This window comes from Orcinus orca, chromosome X (assembly GCF_937001465.1).
Source record: "Orcinus orca chromosome X, mOrcOrc1.1, whole genome shotgun sequence".
NCBI classification, from domain to species: Eukaryota; Metazoa; Chordata; class Mammalia; order Artiodactyla; family Delphinidae; genus Orcinus; species Orcinus orca.
Window position 1 is genome coordinate 19,157,164 of NC_064580.1, and position 20,656 is coordinate 19,177,819.

Consider the following 20,656-nt stretch of genomic DNA (forward strand, 5'->3'; position numbering starts at 1 on the left):
ACACGCCTATGCGTCTACTCCCGTGTATCCAGTATTTCTTTACTGACTTTAAAAGACATTTCAATTAAAAATACACTTTTAGAGAGCTTTGGTATCAGTTCACCTTCCTGTTTAGATTTTGCAAAATGGAATTTTTTTTCTAGTTATGTCCTTTCCCCCTCACTGGATTGTAGGTTCTTTGAGGACATTTGTATGTTCAAAACTTACCTGAGTGGCTTGGAACATCATAGGTGCTCAGTAAATGTTAGTGGTCACTGGTTATTTATGGAAGTTGCATCATCATAACCAAACCAAACTTCTCCCAGTAGTTTTTATGATGGTATTTAAATATATTAACATCTCTAAAATTAGAGTCATAAACTATGTTCACTTAGTGAACTATAGAACTTGGAGCTATTGGGCAGGACAAATAAAATAAACAAGTCAGCAGAATTAACTACAGGTGAATCTCACCAGGAAGTATAATAATGTTGCTAAGATGGTACATCAGCAGTAAGCCTTGGAATGTAGATTGATACATGGATTAGTTCAGTAATATAAGCATATACTTAATGCTTTTGAAAATAACTGTCATGACATGTACTAGAATAAAGTCACATTAATACACCAATAAATCCATGCAAAAGACCAAACATTCTGTTATTTGACAAGACTAATAATATAATACAATGTATTGATACAGTCAGCCCCTCAATAAAAGTATGACAAACACCCATAGTGATACACACTCAATGGAAAACCGAAGTACCTCTCTGGGGAAAGCACCTACAGCAAATATGGAAACAGATTTAATTAAACAGTTGAGTGTGCACATTGGCCTACACATTCTCAAGCCCATTGGATTCTCCTTTAGAACCTCCCCGCTGTCAACTTCTTTTGGACTGAATTTACTTTGTCATTGGCCCCTGGCTGTGCCACTTCTGCCCCTGAGGCCGCTGGAGAGATCCTAACTGAACAAATTCAAATAATGCTACTTCCTTCAAAGGAGTCAAAAGAGAGACTGAATTTGAGTGAACTGCTCCCAAATTTAGATGGAATTTGAGTTGCCTTGCACCATACAGTTGGCCCTCCATATCTAAAGGTTTCATCCGAAGGTTCAACCAACTGAGGATTGAATTCCACCCTTGGATATGGAGGGTATTAGTAAATTTTCAAAAGTTTGATGGAGAGAAAGGGAAGAAGCAGGTGCTCTGGGTTTTGAAGACTGGTATTGAAAGTTGGAGGTCTCCCATCTTGTTAAATCTGACCAAACACGGAAACAACATGTTTCCAGTCTGACTACAGTTGTCTTAAAGTTGTCAACTACAGTTGACACTTACAAATCACCATTTGTAAGTGTCAATATATAAAAAACAAAACCCAAAACTTACAAGTAACAAAACGTTGGAAGAAAATGCTTTCAGAATACTTGCCACATGATAACTTTCTTGAACCACACACTTATGGATATGGAACTTAAAATTAATGTGGCAGTTATGTGAAAGCATACAAAGAGTGTAGGGAAAAGAGATTATCTTCATTCAGTATTGTTAGGACCAAAGGACTCTGATCTAAATCAGTATTTTGTGTGATTTTCTCTTTGTAGCATATGCCATAAAACCATAAAAGGGAAAATATCCTACTTTTATTCCTTGGTGTTACGGAGGGCTAAGAGGACATAGGGTGATGGAATTTGCATGGAGCTAGACAGAGCTTTTCATCTTGTTAATATTTGCATTCTGATTAAGAGTTTATTGAAAAAAATGTGCAAACTTCAAAACCGCACTAGCTCGGCCATGATTGTAAGGGAATGGAACCAACAGAGTACCTAATCTAGAAGGTAAAGGAAAACCAGAACTTGAATAATGGAACATAGCCCCATTCTGGTATTGAATATGGAAACTTCAAGGAATAGCACATTGGTAGTACTAATAGTGTCGTGTAATGTTTTAGACTTTGGCTAACACGCACTCATAGTTATAGGTAATGTTTAACCCCAGTCACCGTTTAGAGTTTCACAAAGTGCAGATTCCATTCACTCAACAAATATTTATTGAGTGATTACCACGTGCCAGGCATTGTTTTGGAGATATTGCAGTGAGAGAATGGTAAAAATAAAAGTCCTTTTGTTATGGAGCTTGCATTCCAGTTGGGGAAAGACAGACAATACTTTATAAAGGATAAGTAAAATTTAGAGTATCATAGATGGTGGTACTATGATGAGCTATAAAGCAAGAAAGGGGGGTAGAATAATACTTTCCTCCTTTAAAAAGCACTAGGGAAGGCCTTAATGAGAAGGAGGTGACATTTGAGTAAATATCTGAAGCTAGTTTTGTACATAGTAGTGGGAAGTTCTGGGCTGGGGGGAGAGGGGTGGGAAAAAAGGGAAATTATTAATTTTTTCCCCATCTCTCCATACAGTTTGAACTCTCTATACCTGAGGCTATATGTTTGTTTTCTTAGGTCTGAGCTGTGGGACAATGGGCTAATTCTGTTTTTTTCCTCTATATTCGCCTCTACTAAAAAACCTAATTAATGTGATTTTACACTAGTAAAATGGACACTGAAACCCAGACACACTGAGGCATTTAACTTTTCCTGGAAAGATACAGCTGCAGTTAGGATATAACTTTATGACTTTAAAGACCGACTAGTTGAACCTGACCCACTGAATGTGATCAGTTGTTTGGCAGTTGTGTCCTAAACAAAAGCACTCTATGGTCACCATTTTGCTAAGATTCCAACTAGGTTAGTCGGTATTCATTGATAGAGTTATGAGAAATGCCAGTAGAAACAAAAGGCTGACCCAAGTAGAAAGCCTAAAGCAGGCCTTGTGATTTTCCTACACACAGATTTGAGAAAGAGAATTTTTTGCTACCAAAGAGTGAGGTTGTTACAACATATAGATACCAATATTTTCTTTTGTCAGAATGTTAGTGTTTGGAATTATTTAACCACAGTCTGTATTTTTGCTTGAAATAGGAATTTGCTGGTATTGACAAATGTATGAGCAAAAAACTACTATGTAAGCTTAGTTAACTATAAACTGTTTGGAATAACCTTTAGAAGAAATTTCTGTAATACACACACCTGTTATCTCTAAAAGAGTTCATTTTATTTTCTTAAATATTTATGTATTTATTTATTTATTTTTGACTGTGTTGGGTCTTCGTTGCGGCATGCGGGATCTTTCTTTGTTGCGGCGCACGGGCTTCTCTCTACTTGTGGCTCACGGCCTCCAGAGCGCACGGGCTCGGTAGTTGTGGCGCGCGGGCTTAGTTGTCCTGCGGCATGTGGGATGTTAGTTTCCCGACCAGGGATCAGACCCGCGTCCCCTGCATTGGAAGGCGGATTCTTAACCACTGGACCACTAGGGAAGTCCCTAAAAGAGTTCATTTTAATTATACAAGTTGATTACCTTTGATTAATCAATATTTAAAACATTACATTTATGTCCAAAGCCCCTTTAACCACCCACCACCCCAAATCCCATTTAGCTCCAAGAGGTAAGTAACCACTATGACCACTTTGGTATGTATTTTACAGACCTTTTCTGTGAATTTTCATACATATACTCAAACTGATAGGATAGTTATCTTAAATATATAAATGGCATTTATATATCTATATCTATGCCTTGCTTTATTCTAACAGCATTTGTTCGAGAGTTTCCCACGCTAGAATATGGAGACCTGCCTCTTTCTTTTCATTTGCTGCACAGCAGTCCATAATATGGTTATACCATCATTAACTCATTCCCCTCCTGTTGAACATCTAGGTTGTTGCACACTTTCCTCAGTTACAGCAATGCAGCAATAAACATATTTAGCCATAGCACCACAGTGCATGACAGCCAGTGACTGGGCCGTGGTTCTTGAAGTGTGGTTCCCAAACCATCAGCATCACATCACAGGGGAACTTGTTAGTGATGCAAATTCCTAGCCACCTCTCTGGACCTACTGACTCAGAAGCTCTGAGGGTGAGGCCCAGCAATCTGTGTTTCAGTAAGTCCTCCAGGTGATTCTGATGCATGACAAAATTTGAGAACCGCTGGTGGGAATATATATGTGTACATATACACATAGATGTGTATATACGTAGTCAGTTCTGCTGTAATGCGACATGTGGTCCTAAACATCACTGCACTATGCAAAACTGTGCAATAAAAGCCACAAGGCTTATGGGACAAATGGGGCTGGGGCACAGCAATCAAAAACTATCAGTGACACGTGAAAACAAAAGCTAGGAGCCTAATAAAAACTATAGCACGGTTTTACACGTGTTAAATGGGTAAATACATAAACTCTACAGTAAATGTGGTGCTTTCCCTTAAAAAAAAGACCTGACGTTTGCTTGGGGAAGTTGGCATTGGAGGGCCTGCAGCTTGTGAGTTACTGTGTAGTGGTGGAAGGAGGTTTATCTGAAAAGTTTTAACACCAGATGTGGATGGGTAGGGCTTCTAACACATGGGGGACAGAGGTAGCTGGTCCATGTTGGGATGTGTGCATTTTGTGTACTCTTAAGCAGCTCAGTTCATTTGGGTGCAGTTTTCTGCTTTCATCTAGCATTTCTCATGGACAAAATTGTGCATAAGAAAATGTGAAATTGGAGTTACGTTCCAGTCTTTTCCCTGCTACTTCAATCATGTTGGAACAAATTTACCTTTTCAATACAAGCGTTATAGCAGACCTGACTCTATATACCTATGCATACATTTACACATGTAGTACACATAAAAGGACTCATACGTGACAGAATGCTGTATTTACACTTAATATTTTTTTGCTTAATAATATCTGTTAGAGCCTTTTCCTTATCAGCCTGCAGTTACTCATTTTTTTAAATGGCATTTAAAGCATTGAGAGATGACTAAATTGCTTTCCAAAATGCTTGCAAGAATTTATATTCCCACCAACATGCTTCCTACACCCTGGTCAGTATCATTAAATTTATGAATTTTTGCCAGTCCGATAGTTAAATTTCTCTTTCCTCCCTCTCCTTCCCTCTCTCCTATCTCTCATGTTCATATGTATGCGTACATATATACACACACACACTTACATTGTGAGGAATGTCTCCCATAAATATACTGATAGAAAAAGGAGCTTGAAAAGTGTGAAATAGGTGGTGAGGCAGTGCTGAAATGGGAAGAAGAGGAGATAAAATGGATATGCAAGAAAAGATAAGAAAAGCCTATTAAAAAGGGAGAGGAAAAGAAAAAGAATTCCCTTTCCATTTATTTAATTATTTTTCACTTCTACCTTTGCTAAATAGAGCTCATTCGCTTTATGAGATAAGATATTGAGTTGGCCCTGTTGGGATTTGATCTATCACTCTTGCCAGTTGACATCTCCAAAAATGCAGCTTAAACAGTTAATCCATTCACTTCAGCAAAATGGTCCTAAGGGCATCAGATTCTTCTGTTGATCAGTGTTGGGTTCCATGGCCCTGACAAGCTGCGAAGATACAGCTGATCAGGGGAGTGTGATGGCTGCGGTCTGCGAGTCTGGGGCCTCTAACAGCAACAGCGGCAGAAAGGAGGCTCGTGCAGGTGTCAGATGTTTTCCTGTAAAGGGGTTGGCAATGAACATAAATGCTTCCAACTGGGCACATTACCAAGCAGGAAAGCCATAATGATTTAATAATTAAGTCACATTGGTCTATGATCATTGTTCTTATTGGGAAATATCATTGCTTTTTGATGATATATTATGTGAGACAGAATTTTCATATAAAAACTGTGATTTGCATATATATGTAATATATATTTGCATATATATATCCAAGTCAGAATGACTTACTAAAAGTAATCACCAAAAAGATGATGGAATATTAATATAAAGATGCCAAAGATATTTAAGAAAATGTGGAAATTATGAAGATTAATATGACATTGCCCCTCCAGAGTCAGATGCATTTTCCTTTATGTGAAAGCAGCAGGAAGAGAGAGGACTACTAGCTGGATCCAGCTCTGTTTTACAATTAGGCTTTTGCACGCTGAAATCTCAAACTATGATATTATTAAAAAAATATAAATAATATATGTATATGAATTACATAGAATTAATATTTCACTTCTAAATTAAGAATGTGCTTTCCTACCCTCACTTCTCGTAGTGTCCTGTCTTGGAGGAGAGGTAGACAGATTGTTGAGAAGGAGAGAGGGAAGATAAAACATTTGAACTCTTATAAAAGAGCTTTTAGTCTCCAGCAGCTTTGAGCAGTGGCTCTGGAGCAGGCAAGGATGTTGCAGAAGGTATCTCTCTCTCTCTGTCATTTTCTTTGTTACTATTCTTTGCATTCCCAGTTGTGATGGCTTGTAAGTGCAGCTCCTAGGATCAACCCCAGGGAACAAAATTTAGTGGTGACTTGCAATGGCACAGCAAAACAAGGCATTTCTCCCACTCATCTGCACCCAGGGCCAGCTACATAATTTGTGGGGCTTAGTACAAAATGGAAATATGGGGACCTCTTTTTCAGAAAGCAGGAAAAAGTGCTGTAAAGGGGCTAAAATATATAGCTTTGTCCTGTCTTCTACAGCCTTTCTTTCTCTAGACTTGTCACAGTATTTTTAATTTGCTATTTAATACCATTGTAAGTTGTAAGAAAAATTAAAAATTTAAATCATCAGCGTAATTTTACCATTCATCTTTATATTGTGCAATGCCAAAACAAATACAGATATAAGAACTTTTCTTTAAACAATATTTATTTATTTATTTATTTGGTTGCTCTGGGTCTTAGTTGTGGTAGGTGGGCTCCTTAGTTGCAGCTCGAGGGCTCCTTAGTTGTGGCTCGCCAGCTCCTTAGTTGCAGCATGTGGGCTCCTTAGTTGTGGCATGCAGCCTCCTTAGTTGAGGCATGCGAACTCTTAGTTGCAGCATGCATGTGGGATCTAGTTCCCTGACCAGGGATCGAATCCAGGCCCCCTGCATTGGGAGCATGGAGTCTTATCCACTGTGCCACCAGGGAACTCCCCAGATAAAATAACTTTTAACTTAGATGTAGAATTGACAAAATTGTAGTTTATATTTTCTAGCTTGTACATGAGTATGTATTTTCTTCTTGCCAGAACAGTGGAAACACTGCATAAAACTAACTCAGTTGGTTTTACTTCATTTCTTATATACATGTACATTCTACCAACACTCTCTACCTTTGGCTTACTGATGAGTAAGAAAGGACTGAAAGGAAAAGAAACTATGGGTTGTCCTGTCTTTCCCTTTCCTTCTACGTCATCATTTTGGTATATGTGGTTGACTGATACAGGAGTAAGAAAGAGTATGACAGACTTCCTTGGCCATTCATGTTTCTTAGAATGCCACTGCTGCCCTTTGGTGATCAAAGAAAATTCTGCTTCCAACAGAAAGAGCCCGAAGAGGGCTGTCAGAGCTCCCACATACTCAGTCCTAGATGTAATATGCTTACCTTGTACTCGTTTTGAGTCTTGCTGAATTCACACATTCTGTGGGTCTACTGGAGTTCTGCGCTCCCAGGGAGCATCTTGGATGCTGCATGCAAATGGAGCATAAAAGGAACCGTGGACAGGAATATTTTGCATGGCTGCTTTGCTCACATGCATGCTTTCTTGTCCCCTTGGTCTCCACTTCCAAAATCACATTCAAACATAAATTTATTAAGCATTTCATACAGTGACGGCAGAGCATTAATTTCATTGCAGGGTCCTTCTGCACGGGGGCCCCGTGTGACTGCATTGGTTGTGTGCCCATGAAGCTGGCCCTTTCTGTATCAGGGGAAGCCACAAGACAGCTGGAAGCCTCTTGCATGCGCTGTTTATGAAGGAACCCAGTTCACGGCAACCTGGACACTGCCAATAGTGTATCCGTGCGAAATAGTTTCCTTGAAACTGATGGAATGCACTGATTTCAAACTCAGTTGAATTAATATCATCTTAGAGATAGTTGGATCTCTTAGAGGGATCCCAGCTCCATGAGGAGTACCTTTAAGATGGGCCTTTGGAACTTCAGTGCCAAAGCTAGAACCAGGTACTCATCATTAAATCAATCCCTATGTCCCTTACAATTTTGTTTGTCTTTCTCCCAGGATTTCCAGCAGGAGAGCTCCAGAAACCTTTCTTTTGGGGAACAGAATATCCTCGGTAAGTAAACTAATAAAGAAACCACTTACTGACAAGTAACAAAGAATATGATGTTTTGGCAGAGCATAGAATATAAAGTCAAAGGAACAAAGCTAGTGGTTGTTGAGCAAAAAGAAGGCATAGAACCTGGCATGGGTCGGCCCCACTCTTGCCATGTTAGGTATTTGTTTTCTGATTCTTGTTGCCAGGGTGTATGACGAGGTAGGAAAGCCAACCTATACACAGGTAGCTTTCATTTTTTATGCATTTGTTCACTTATACATTGACTCATACTAGAAAAATGTGGACCTTGAAGGATTCTTAGGATTTGAGTTGATGGGTCCAATACAATTCCAGAGGGAGGAAACAACGTGAGAAAAGGAAAGAAAATTGCTTTTCGAATAGCAAAGAGTCTGGTTTGGCTGGTCCAAGTGTGATTCCTCCATCTTCCAAACGAGCAAAGTTGCATTTCTTTGACCATTCATCCATAGTCACATCTCCTCCTTTTTTTTTTTTTGAATTTTATTTAATTTATTTTTTTATACAGCAGGTTCTTATTAGTTATCCATTTTATATATATTAGTGTATATATGTCAATCCCAATCTCCCAGTTCATCACACCACCACTGCCCCCTGGCCACTTTCCCCCCTTGGTGTCCATACGTTTCTTCTCTACATCTGTGTCTCTATTTCTGCCCTGCAAACCGGTTCATCTGTACCATTTTTCTAGGTTCCACATATATGCGTTAATATACGATATTTGTTTTTCTCTTTTCTGACTAACTTCACTCTGTATGACAGTCTCTAGATCCATCCATGTCTCTACAAATGACCGAATTTCGTTCCTTTTTATGGCTGAGTAATATTCCATTGTATATATGTACCACATCTTCTTTATCTGTTCATCTGTCGACGGGCATTTAGGTTGCTTCCATGACATGGCTATTGTAAATAGTGCTGCACTGAACATTGGGGCACATGTGTCTTTTTGAATTATGGTTTTCTCTGGGTATATGCCCAGTAGTGGGATTGCTGGGTCATATGGTAATTCTATTTTTAGTTTTTTAAGGAACCTCCGTACTGTTCTCCGTAGTGGCTGTATCAATTTACATTCCCACCAGCAGTGCAAGAGGGTTCCGTTTTCTCCACGCCCTCTCCAGCAGTTGTTGTTTGTAGATTTTCTGATGATGCCCATTCTAACTGGTGTGAAGTGATACCTCATTGTAGTTTTGATTTGCATTTCTCTAATAATTAGTGATGTTGAGCAGCTTTTCATGTGCTTCTTGGCCATCTGTACGTCTTCTTTGGAGAAGTGTCTATTTAGGTCTGCTGCCCATTTTTGGATTGGGTTGTTTGTTTTTTTAATATGGAGCTGCATGACCTGTTTATATATTTTGGAGATTAATCCTTTGTCAGTTGCTTCATTTGCAAATATTTTCTCCCATTCTGAGGGTTGTCTTTTGGTCTTGTTTATGGTTTCCTTTGCTTTGCAAAAGCTTTTAAGTTTCATTAGGTCCCATTTGTTGATTTTTGTTTTTATTTCCATTACTCTAGGAGGTGGATCAAAAAAGATCTTTGTGATTTATGTCAAAGAGTGTTCTTCCTATGTTTTCCTCTAAGAGTTTTATAGTGTCCAATCTTACATTTAGGTCTTTAACCCATTTTGAGTTTATTTTTGTGTATGGTGCTAGGGAGTGTTCTAATTTCATTCTTTTACATGTAGCTGTCCAGTCTTCCCAGCACCACTTATTGAAGAGACTGTCTTTTCTCCATTATATATCCTTGCCTCCTTTGTCATAGATTAGGTGACCATAGGTGTGTGGGTTTATCTCTGGGCTTTCTATCCTGTTCCATTGATCTATATTTCTGTTTCTGTGCCAGTATCATGCTGTCTTCATTACTGTAGCTCTGTAGTATAGTCTGAAGTCAGGGAGCCTGATTCCTCCAGCTCCGTTTTTCTTTCTCCAGATTTCAAGATTGCTTTGGCTATTTGGGGTCTTTTGTGTTCCCATACAAATTGTGAAATTCTTTGTTCTAGTTCTGTGAAAAATGCCAATGGTAGTTTGATAGGGATTGCATTGAATCTGTAGATTGCTTTGGGTAGTATAGTCATTTTCACAATATTGATTCTTCCAATCCAAGAACATGGTATATCTCTCCATCTGTTGGTATCATCTTTAATTTCTTTCATCAGTGTCTTATAGTTTTCTGCATACAGGTTTTTTGTCTCCCTAGGTAGGTTTATTCCTAGGTATTTTATTCTTTTTGTTGTGATGGTAAATGGGAGTGTTTCCTTAATTTCTCTTTTAGGCTTTTCATCATTAATGTATAGGAATGCAAGAGATTTCTGTGCATTAATTTTGTATCCTGCAACTTTACCAAATTCATAGATTAGCTCTAGTAGTTTTCTGGTGGCATCTTTAGGATTCTCTATGTATAGTATCATGTCATTTGCAAACAGTGACAGTTTTACTTCTTTTCCAATTTGTATTCCTTTTATTCCTTTTTCTTCTCTGATTGCCGTGGCGAGGACTTCCAAAACTATGTTGAATAATAGTGGCGAGAGTGGACATCCTTGTCTTGTTACTGATCTTAGAGGAAATGCTTTCAGTTTTTCACCATTGAGAATGATGTTTGCTGTGGGTTTGACATATATGGACTTTATTATGTTGAGGTAGGTTCACTCTATGCCCACTTTCTGGAGAGTTTTTTTTTTTTATCATAAATGGGTGTTGAATTTCGTCAAAAGCTTTTTCTGCATCTATGGAGATGATCACATGGTTTTTATTTTTCAATTTGTTAATATGGTGTATCACACTGATTTGTGTGTATTGAAGAATGCTTTCATCCCTGCGATAAATCCCACTTGATCATGGTGTATGATCCTTTTAATGTGTTGTTGGATTCTGTTTGCTAGTATTCTGTTGAGGATTTTTGCATCTATATTCATCAGTGATATTGGTCTGTAATTTTCTTTTTTTGTAGTATCTTTGTCTGGTTTTGGTATCAGGGTGATGGTGGCCTCATAGAGTGAGTTTGGGAGTGTTCCTTCCTTTGCAATTTTTTGGAGAGTTTGAGAAGGATGAGTGTTAGCTCTTCTCTAAATGTTTGATAGAGTTCACCTGTGAAGCCCTCTGGCCCTGAACTTTTGTTTGTTGGAAGATTTTTAATTACAGTTTCAATTTCATTGCTTGAGTCACATCTCCTTCTGACTCTCCTCTTCTGCCTTCTCCTCCACTTTTTTTTTTTTAAGCCAGTTATTACTGTGGACAACTGGGGCTCAGTTTTGCTGGGGAACTGTAGAATATGCTTCAGCATGATTCCATCTCAGGAGCAAAGGAGCTGGGGTATTTGTCATCCAACTCACTTTCCATCATTAATTGAGGACTGCCAGCAGGTGTATTAACTCCCTGGCACTGCCCAGTATAGGCCTGGAGGGCTCTGGTGGCCAGAGAAAGCCCTCGGGCGACTAGTTTCAGGTGCTGGCAGTTGGAAGCTGTCAGATTGGTGTGCTTCAAAATGGTGAGTGCCCAGGGACAGCAGCAGGCATCGACAAAGCCTGCTATAGGGAAGCGCTATCATTAGCATAAATGAAAATTATCCGTGTGTATTGACCAAATCCATTAATATCATCCCAGGTCTCAGCTGCATAGTTTTCATCAGTGTTCAGGTATTTGGAATCCATTTTTTCTGTTGTTAAGATTAGAAATTTATATATATTTCCATAAAATTAAGGGTTTAGGCTAAATATTTGCTAAGCTTGCTTCAAACTAAAAAAGTCCTAGAAGTCTTTGATCCTGCTTATCATTAGCAATTTAACTGATCTTCTGTGGTTATATACCTGAACACTTGGACATAGTCTGGTTGGGTTTTGAATTTATTGGTCAATGTATTTGTTTACTGGGTCCACGAGATAATTTTCTGATATAAAAGTCAAAATGATAGAGACTTATGAAATGTTAGTGTTCAACCTTATGCTGAGTGGGAGAGAGATTTTTATTTTTATTTTTTATTTTATTTTATTTTTTTTACATCTTTATTGGAGTATAATTGCCACACAATGGTGTGTCAGTTTCTGCCCCACAACAAAGTGAATCAGCCACACACACACACACACACACACACACACACACACACACACACGTTCCCATATCTCCTCCCTCCTGCATCCCCCTCCCTCCCACCCTCCCCATCCCACCCCTCCAGGCGGTCACAAAGTACGGAGCTGTTCCCCCCGTGCTATGCGGCCGCTTCCCACCAGCTATCTGTTTTACATTTGGTAGTGTATATATGTCCATGCCACTCTCTCGCTCCGTCACAGCTTAACCTTCCCCCTCCCCATATCCTCAAGTCCATTCTCTAGTAGGTCTGTGTCTTTATTCCTGTCTTACCCCTAGGTTCTTCATGACATTTTTTTTCATAAATTCCATATATATGTGTTAGTATACTGTATTTGTCTTTCTCTTTCTGTCTGACTTCACTCTGTATGACAGACTCTAGGTCCATCCACCTCATTACAAATAGCTCAGTTTTGTTTCTTTTTATGGCTGAGTAATATTCCATTGTATATTTGTGCCACATCTTCTTTATCCATTCATCTGATGATGGACACTTAGGTTGTTTCCATCTCCGGGCTATTGTAAATAGAGCTGCAATGAACATTTTGGTACATGACTCTTTTTGCATTATGGTTTTCTCAGGGTATATGCCCAGTAGTGGGATTGCTGGGTTGTATGGTAGTTCTATTTGTAGTTTTTTAAGGAACCTCCATACTGTTCTCCATAGTGGCTGTACCAATTCACATTCCCACCAGCAGTGCAAGAGGGTTCCCTTTTCTCCACACCCTGTCCAGCATTTATTGTTTCTAGAATTTTTGATGATGGCCATTCTGACTGGTATGAGATGATATCTCATTGTAGTTTTGATTTGCATTTCTCTAATGATTAATGATGTTGAGCATCCTTTCATGTGTTTGTTGGCAGTCTGTATATCTTCTTTGGAGAAATGTCTATTTAGGTCTTCTGCCCATTTTTGGATTGGGTTGTTGGTTTTTTTGATATCGAGCTGGATGAGCTGCTTGTAAATTTTGGAGATTAATCCTTTGTCAGTTGCTTCATTTGCAAATATTTTCTCCCATTCTGAGGATTGTCTTTTGGTCTAGTTTATGGTTTCGTTTGCTGTGCAAAAGCTTCGAAGTTTCATTAGGTCCCATTTGTTTCTTTTTGTTTTTATTTCCAATTCTCTAGGAGGTGGGTCAAAAAGGATCTTGCTGTGATTTATGTCATAGAGTGTTCTGCCTATGTTTTCCTCTAAGAGTTTGATAGTTTCTGGCCTTACATTTAGGTCTTTAATCCATTTTGAGCTTATTTTCGTGTATGGTGTTAGGGAGTGATCTAATCTCATACTTTTACATGTAGCTGTCCAGTTTTCCCAGCACCACTTATTGAAGAGGCTGTCCTTTCTCCACTGTACATTCCTGCCTTCTTTATCAAAGATAAGGTGACCATATGTGCGTGGGTTTATCTCTGGGCTTTCTTTCCTGTTCCATTGATCTATCTTTCTGTTTTTGTGCCAGTACCATACTGTCTTGAATACTGTAGCTTTGTTGTATAGTCTGAAGTCAGGGAGCCTGATTCCTCCAGCTCCGTTTTTCGTTCTCAAGATTGCTTTGGCTATTCAGGGTCTTTTGTGTTTCCATACAAACTGTGAAATTTTTTGTTCTAGTTCTGTGAAAAATGCCAGTGGTAGTTTGATAGGGATTGCACTGAATCTGTAGATTGCTTTGGATAGTACAGTCATTTTCACAATGTTGATTCTTCCATTCCAAGAACATGGTATATCTCTCCATCTATTTGTGTCATCTTTAATTTCTTTCATCAGTGTCTTATAATTTTCTGCATACAGGTCTTTTGTCTCCTTAGGTAGGTTTATTCCTAGATACTTTATTCTTTTTGTTGCAATGGTAAATGGGAGTGTTTTCTTGATTTCACTTTCAGATTTTTCATCATTAGTGTATAGGAATGCCAGAGATTTCTGTGCATCAATTTTGTATCCTCATACTTTTCCAAATTCATTGACTAGCTCTTGTACTTTTCTGGTAGCATCTTTAGGATTCTCTATGTATAGTATCATGTCATCTGCAAACAGTGACAGCTTTATTTCTTCTTTTCCGATTTGGATTCCTTTTATTTCCTTTTCTTCTCTGATTACTGTGGCTAAAACTTCCAAAACTATGTTGAATAAGAGTGGTGAGAGTGGGCAACCTTGTCTTGTTCATGATCTTAGTGGAAATGCTTTCAGTTTTTCACCATTGAGGATAATGTTGGCTGTGGGTTTCTCATATATGGCCTTTATTATGTTGAGGAAAGTTCCCTCTATGCCTGCTTTCTGGAGGCTTTTTATCATAAATGGGTGTTGAATTTTGTCGAAAGCTTTCTCTGCATCTATTGAGCTGATCATATGGTTTTTCTCCTTCAGTTTGTTAATATGGTGTATCACGTTGATTGATTTGCATATATTGAAGAATCCTTGCATTCCTGGAATAAACCCCACTTGATTATGGTGCATGATCCTTTTAATGTGCTGTTGGATTCTGTTTGCTAGTATTTTGTTGAGGATTTTTGCATCTATGTTCATCAGTGATATTGGCCTGTGGTTTTCTTTCTTTGTGACATCCTTGTCTGGTTTTGGTAGCAGAGTGATGGTGGCCTCGTAGAATGAGTTTGGGAGTGTTCCTCCCTCTGCTATATTTTGGAAGAGTTTGAGAAGGACAGGTGTTAGCTCTTCTCTAAATGTTTGATAGAATTCGCCTGTGAAGCCATCTGGTCCTGGGCTTCCGTTTGTTGGAAGATTTTAATCACAGTTTCAGTTTCAGTGCTTGTGATTGGTCTGTTCATATTTTCTATTTCTTCCTGACTCAGTCTTGGCAGGTTGTGCATTTCTAAGAATTTGTCCATTTCTTCCAGGTTGTCCATTTTATTGGCATAGAGTTGCTTGTAGTAATCTCTCATGATCTTTTGTATTTCTGCAGTGTCAGTTGTTACTTCTCCTTTTTCATTTCTAATTCTGTTGATTTGAGTCTTCTCCCTTTTTTTCTGGATGCGTCTGGCTAATGGTTTATCAATTTTGTTTATCTTCTCAAAGAACCATCTTTTAGTTTTATTGATCTTTGCTATCATTTCCTTCATTTCTTTTTCATTTATTTCTGATCTCATTTTTATGATTTCTTTCCTTCTGCTAACTTTGGGGTATATTTGTTCTTCTTTCTCTAATTGCTTTAGGTGTAAGGTTAGGCTCTTTATTCGAGATGTTTCATGTTTCTTAAGGTAGGATTGTATTGCTATAAACTTCCCTCTTAGAACTGCTTTTGCTGCATCCCATAGGTTTTGGGTTGTTGTGTTTTCATTGTCATTTGTTCCTAGGTATTTTTTGATTCCCTCTTTGATTTCTTCAGTGATTTCTTGGTTATTAAGTAGTGTATTGTTTAGCCTCCATATGTTTGTATTTTAAACAGATTTTTTCCTGTAATTGATACCTAGTCTACAGCATTGTGGTCGGAAAAGATACTTGATATGATTTCAATTTTCTTAAATTTACCAAGGCTTGATTTGTGATGCAAGATATGATCTATCCTGGATAATGTTCCATGAGCACTTAAGAAGAATGTGTATTCTGTTCTTTTTCGATGGAATGTCCTATAAATATCAATTAAGTCCATCTTGTTTAATGTATCTTTTAAAGCTTGTGTTTCCTTATTTATTTTCATTTTGGATGATCTGTCCCTTGGTGAAAGTGGAAAAAAAGAAAGAAGATAAAGTAAAATAAAGTAAGATAAAATACAGTAAAGTTATTAAAGTTAAAAAATAATTATTAAAAAAAATTAAAAGAAACAAAAAAATCATAAATCTTGCTCTCAAAGTCCACCTCCTCAATTTGGGATGATTCGTTGTCTAAAGGAGGGAAGGAAGGAAGGAAAGAATGAAGATAAAGTAAAATAAACTAAAGTTATTAAAATGTAAAGTAATTATTAAGAAAAAAAATTTTTTATAAAAAGGACGGATAGAACCCTTGGACAAATGGTGGAAGCAAAGCTATACAGACAAAATCTCACACAGAAGCGTATACATACACACTCACAAAAAGAGGAAAAGGGGAAAAAAATCATAAGTCTTGCTCTCCAAGTCCACCTCCTTAATTTGGGATGATTCGTTGTCTATTCACGTATTCCACAGATGCAGGTACATCAAGTTGATTGTGGAGCTTTAATCCGCTGCTTCTGAGGCTGCTGGGAGAGATTTCCCTTTCTCTTCTTTGTTCTAACAGCTCCCAGGGGCTCAGCTTTGGATTTGGCCCCGCCTCTGTGTGTAGGTCGCAGGAGGGCGTCTGTTCTTCGCTCAGACAGGCAGACAGGATGGGGTTAAAGGAGCCGGTGATTCGGGGGCTCTGGCTCACTCAGGCGGGGGGGAGGGAGGGGCACGGAGTGTGGGGCGGGCCTGCGGCGGCAGAGGCCGGCATGACGTTGCACCAGCCTGAGGCGCGCCGTGCGTTCTCCTGGGGAAGTTGTCCCTGGATCCCGGGACCCTGGCAGTGGCGGGCTGCACAGGCTCCCCAGAAGGGGGGTGTGGATAGTGACCTGTGCTCGCACACAGGCTTCTTGGTGGCGGCAGCAGCAGCCTTAGCGTCTCATGCCCGTCTCTGGGGTCCACGCTTTTAGCCGCGGCTCGCGCCCATCTCTGGAGCTCCTTTAAGCAGCGCTCTTAATCCCCTCTCCTCGCGCACCAGGAAACAAAGAGAGAAGAAAAAGTCTCTTGCCTCTTTGGCAGGTCCAGACTTTTCCCCGGACTCCCTCCCGGCTAGCCGTGGTGCACTAACCCGTTGCAGGCTGTGTTCACGCCACCAACCCCAGTCCTCTCCCTGTGCTCCGACCGAAGCCCGAGCCTCAGCTCCCAGCCCCACCTGCCCCGGTGGGGGAGCAGACAAGCCTCTCGGGCTGGTGAGTGTCGGTCGGCACTGATCCTCTGTGCGGGAATCTCTCCGCTTTGCCCTCCGCACCCCTGTTGCTGTGCTCTCCTCCGTGGCTCCGAATCTTACCCCCTCTGCCCCCCGCAGTCTCCGCCCGCGAAGACTAGTGTGTGGAAACCTTTCCTCCTTCACAGCTCTCTCCCGCTGGTGCAGGTCCTGTCGCTATCCTTTTGTCTCTGTTTTGTCTTTTTTCTTTTGCCCTACCCAGGTACGTGGGAGTTTCTGGCCTTTTGGGAGGTCTGAGGTCTTCTGCCAGCGTTCAGTAGGTGTTCTGTAGGAGTTGTTCCACGTGTAGATGTATTTCTGGTGTATCTGTGGGGAGGAAGGTGATCTCCGTGTCTTACTCTTCGGCCATCTTCCCCTCTTCCCGAGATTTTTATTTTTTTCCTAAGTGTTCTGTGTTTGCATTGAAGCCATTCATCCTCTATTAACATGCCCATTCAATGAATAATTATTAAGCATCGTTTGGGCACTCAACATTGGAAATGTGGAGGTGCTGGAGAGATGGAGATCACAGTCCAGTGAGATGGGTTCCCATACATGCATCTGTTCTAGATGGATTTCCTCCAGAACCAAGGAGTGGCTATTCTTTCTGCTCACACTGGTCAGCTTAGCCCTCCGGTGAGTGTTGGGTCTAATTGTGGTGACATAAACAAGCTGAATTATTTCCAGAGGAAAGAATCAAGATTGTAAACGGCATAAGACAAAATATCCCAAAGTGTGTGTTCCATGAAGTAGTAATAGAGGTGAGTTGTCCTCCCCTTCCCTTTGTTTTGGAGAATGGCAGTACTTAGCAGCATAGAAATTCCCAAGAAGTCCTGCCAGAAGTCCCTAAACTCCCCTTTTTCCTGTGTTTTGGGAACTGCTGGTCAAGAATTCATGACTGAAGAGAAAAGAGTTGAAAGAACTTGAGAAGAGAACACTTGAGGGGTAACCTCGTAACTGTTTTCACATTTTTTAAGGAAAGTTAAGGTAGCAGAATCATTTACTAAATTTGGGGAGGCCAGAGGGGTGTTTAGAATACCTTAGACCACTACACTAGACCAATAGGTAGAAGAGAGATTCCAGATCAACATTAGGAGCACTGTTTTGTTTGGAACTAGTCGAAGAGGCAGTGATCCACCTCAGAAGGGGTTGAGCTCCTGGTCATTGGACATGCCTAAGGGGAGAAGTCTTAGGACCATTTGAATGGGTTTTTGTAGACCTTTGCTAAGGAATTGAACTAAGTGACCTTAAAGCTGCTTGTAACTCTGAGATTTTTATGAATTTCCACTTCAGGCATAGAGTAGCCTCTACTTGATGACAGCACGAGCTCATGGTTGCTCCAGACAGCAGTACGGTGGTTTTGTTGTTGACAGCAAATCCTGTGCTTATGTTGAACCCATCGGGTAGTAAGAACAAAAGAGAAACTGAGTAGGTGGAAAAATTGTCATCTTCTGCATTTTATTTTTGGAAGGCTAGATTTTCTCTGCAGGAGTCTTCTTTTTTCTGGCCAGCAAGTCACATTTTAAAAGGCATACAAGTTTATTTATTTATTTTTATCACATGCTAATTTAAATAACGTCCATTGATAAAACGGAAGATGTGAATTTAGTATTATGAAACATTATCATTGTCAGGCTTAGTCATCTAAAATTACTTTTTCTTTGGCTCTTGCCCAAAAGATTGTGATTATGTAACTGAGAATTGGAACTTGCAATGATTCAATCATTTTCTGAATTCTCTATTACCCTTTGCAAATAGGAAGCTCGTTGGAGCAGTCCCTCTTAAGGGACATTTATTGCAGAGCAGTTGCTATAAGCTTCCATTGTTCATCCCTTAAATTCGTCCAGTCAACAGCATTGACCGAGGCTTGTAGAGGACTGAGTACTATTCTCAGCTGAGAGTCCTGGAAAAAATGAAATGTTGCAGGCTGCATAGTGATAGCTACTGCTGCAAAAATTAGCACTATGTAAAATTACAAGTTTGCCCCACACTGCTCTGATAGATCTATGATTGAAATGCATAATTTTACTCTTTTATTTATTTATTTATTTTGCGGTACGGGGGCCTCTCACCGCTGTGGCCTCTCCCCCTGCGGAGCAAGGCTCTGCACGCGCAGGCCCAGCGGCCATGGCTCACGGGCCCAGCCGCTCCGTGGCACGTGGGATGTGGGACCCTCCTGGACCAGGGCACGAACCCGTGTCCCCTGCATCGGCAGGCAGACTCCCAACCACTGCACCACCAGGGAAGCCCTACTCTTACTTCTTTAATGAAGGTTTGCAATGATGGAAAAATAGTAGGACAGCATTTTTTCAAATGCAAATTACCTTGCAGGAGAGAAATAACAAAGGAAGGAACTGCCACCAAAGGGAAAAATTAAATCTTAGAACACTTCCTTGGGTATAGTTGAGACAAACAATTAACATGTTAAGGATCATTATGTCCTGTAATAACATGTTGCTTCAAAAATTTTTGTTCCTTCCACTTATAGGTCCTATCTATTTGCTGGGTGACTTTGATGTTGCATCAGGAACCAACTGTGAAATATTTTTAGTATAATTACAAATCTTAGGAAGAATCCTTATAACAAGGATTTTAAGTTGTCTGTAATCCTCATGCACACGTTAAATGACTAAAATAAGTTACACATTGATCTGTCACTTGCAAGAAATGGTAAAGTTAATTAATCAATTAGTTAAATCATTATTACTTACTGTGTACTAGGTACAGAGAATTTAGCAGCAATCAAGTAGATAAGGGTTTGGCCTTCAGGGGACTTTTAGTTGAGAGAGAAGATCCCAGACACACATAGAGGGAAGCCCCCCTATTGATTTCCTGATATATGATTTATATGTTCTCTTTCAGTTACCTATTGCTCCGTAACAAAGCGCCACCACTGTTCGCTCATGATTCTGCAATTTGGGCGGGAGTCAGCCGAGACAGCTTGTTTCTGCTCTGTGCAGTACTGGCTGGGACAGACAGCTCGATGGGGGCCATAGGATCTAAGATGATTTTGCTCACGTGTCTGGTGCCTCAGCTGGGCTGGCTCTAATGGCTGGGGCCTGGCTGGGCCTCTCTCTTTCTTTAGAGGTCTCTCGACGTTTGGCATCTCTCACTTGCTTCGCTTGGCTTCTTTTTCTCCAGCTCATTACCCCAACTTCTTTACACTGCAGCTGACTTCCAAGGAGGCACAAAAATGGAAGTTATAAGGCCTCAGCCCAGAAGTCACACGCGGCCCCTTCCACTGCATTCTGTTGGCCACAGCAGGTCCCGAGGCTCATCCAGATTCAAGGGGGGAGGAAATAGATTTCCTCTTGGCGGGAGGAGGAGCACATGCGTTCAGGGTGGGTGGCATTGTCGGCGGTCACCTTTGTAGGTGACCTACCACGTGGTTCTTTAGGGGTGAAGAGAAATAATATCACGCCTTTTCCAGATCTGGTTCAGGCTTCACAGTCTTTGCTGTTCAGCTGTGAATTTGTCTGTCGCAGAAGCAGAGGAACATGACTACCTTTGAAAGCAGCGTGATCCCTTTTAATCTCTGCTCTTTTCCTGTTTCATGACTCCGTTTGGAAAACA

General features: G+C 40.1%; 1 protein-coding gene across 1 annotated transcript in view; it reads left to right on the forward strand.

Annotated features, from left to right (window-relative positions):
* PHEX (phosphate regulating endopeptidase X-linked) overlaps positions 1-20,656 on the forward strand; it is a 198,819-nt gene that overhangs the window by 159,605 nt on the left and 18,558 nt on the right. Inside the window, exon 16 of the mRNA XM_004283074.4 lies at positions 8,044-8,098. Coding sequence (XP_004283122.1) covers positions 8,044-8,098 — 55 coding nt within the window. The remainder of the gene's footprint in view (positions 1-8,043; positions 8,099-20,656) is intronic.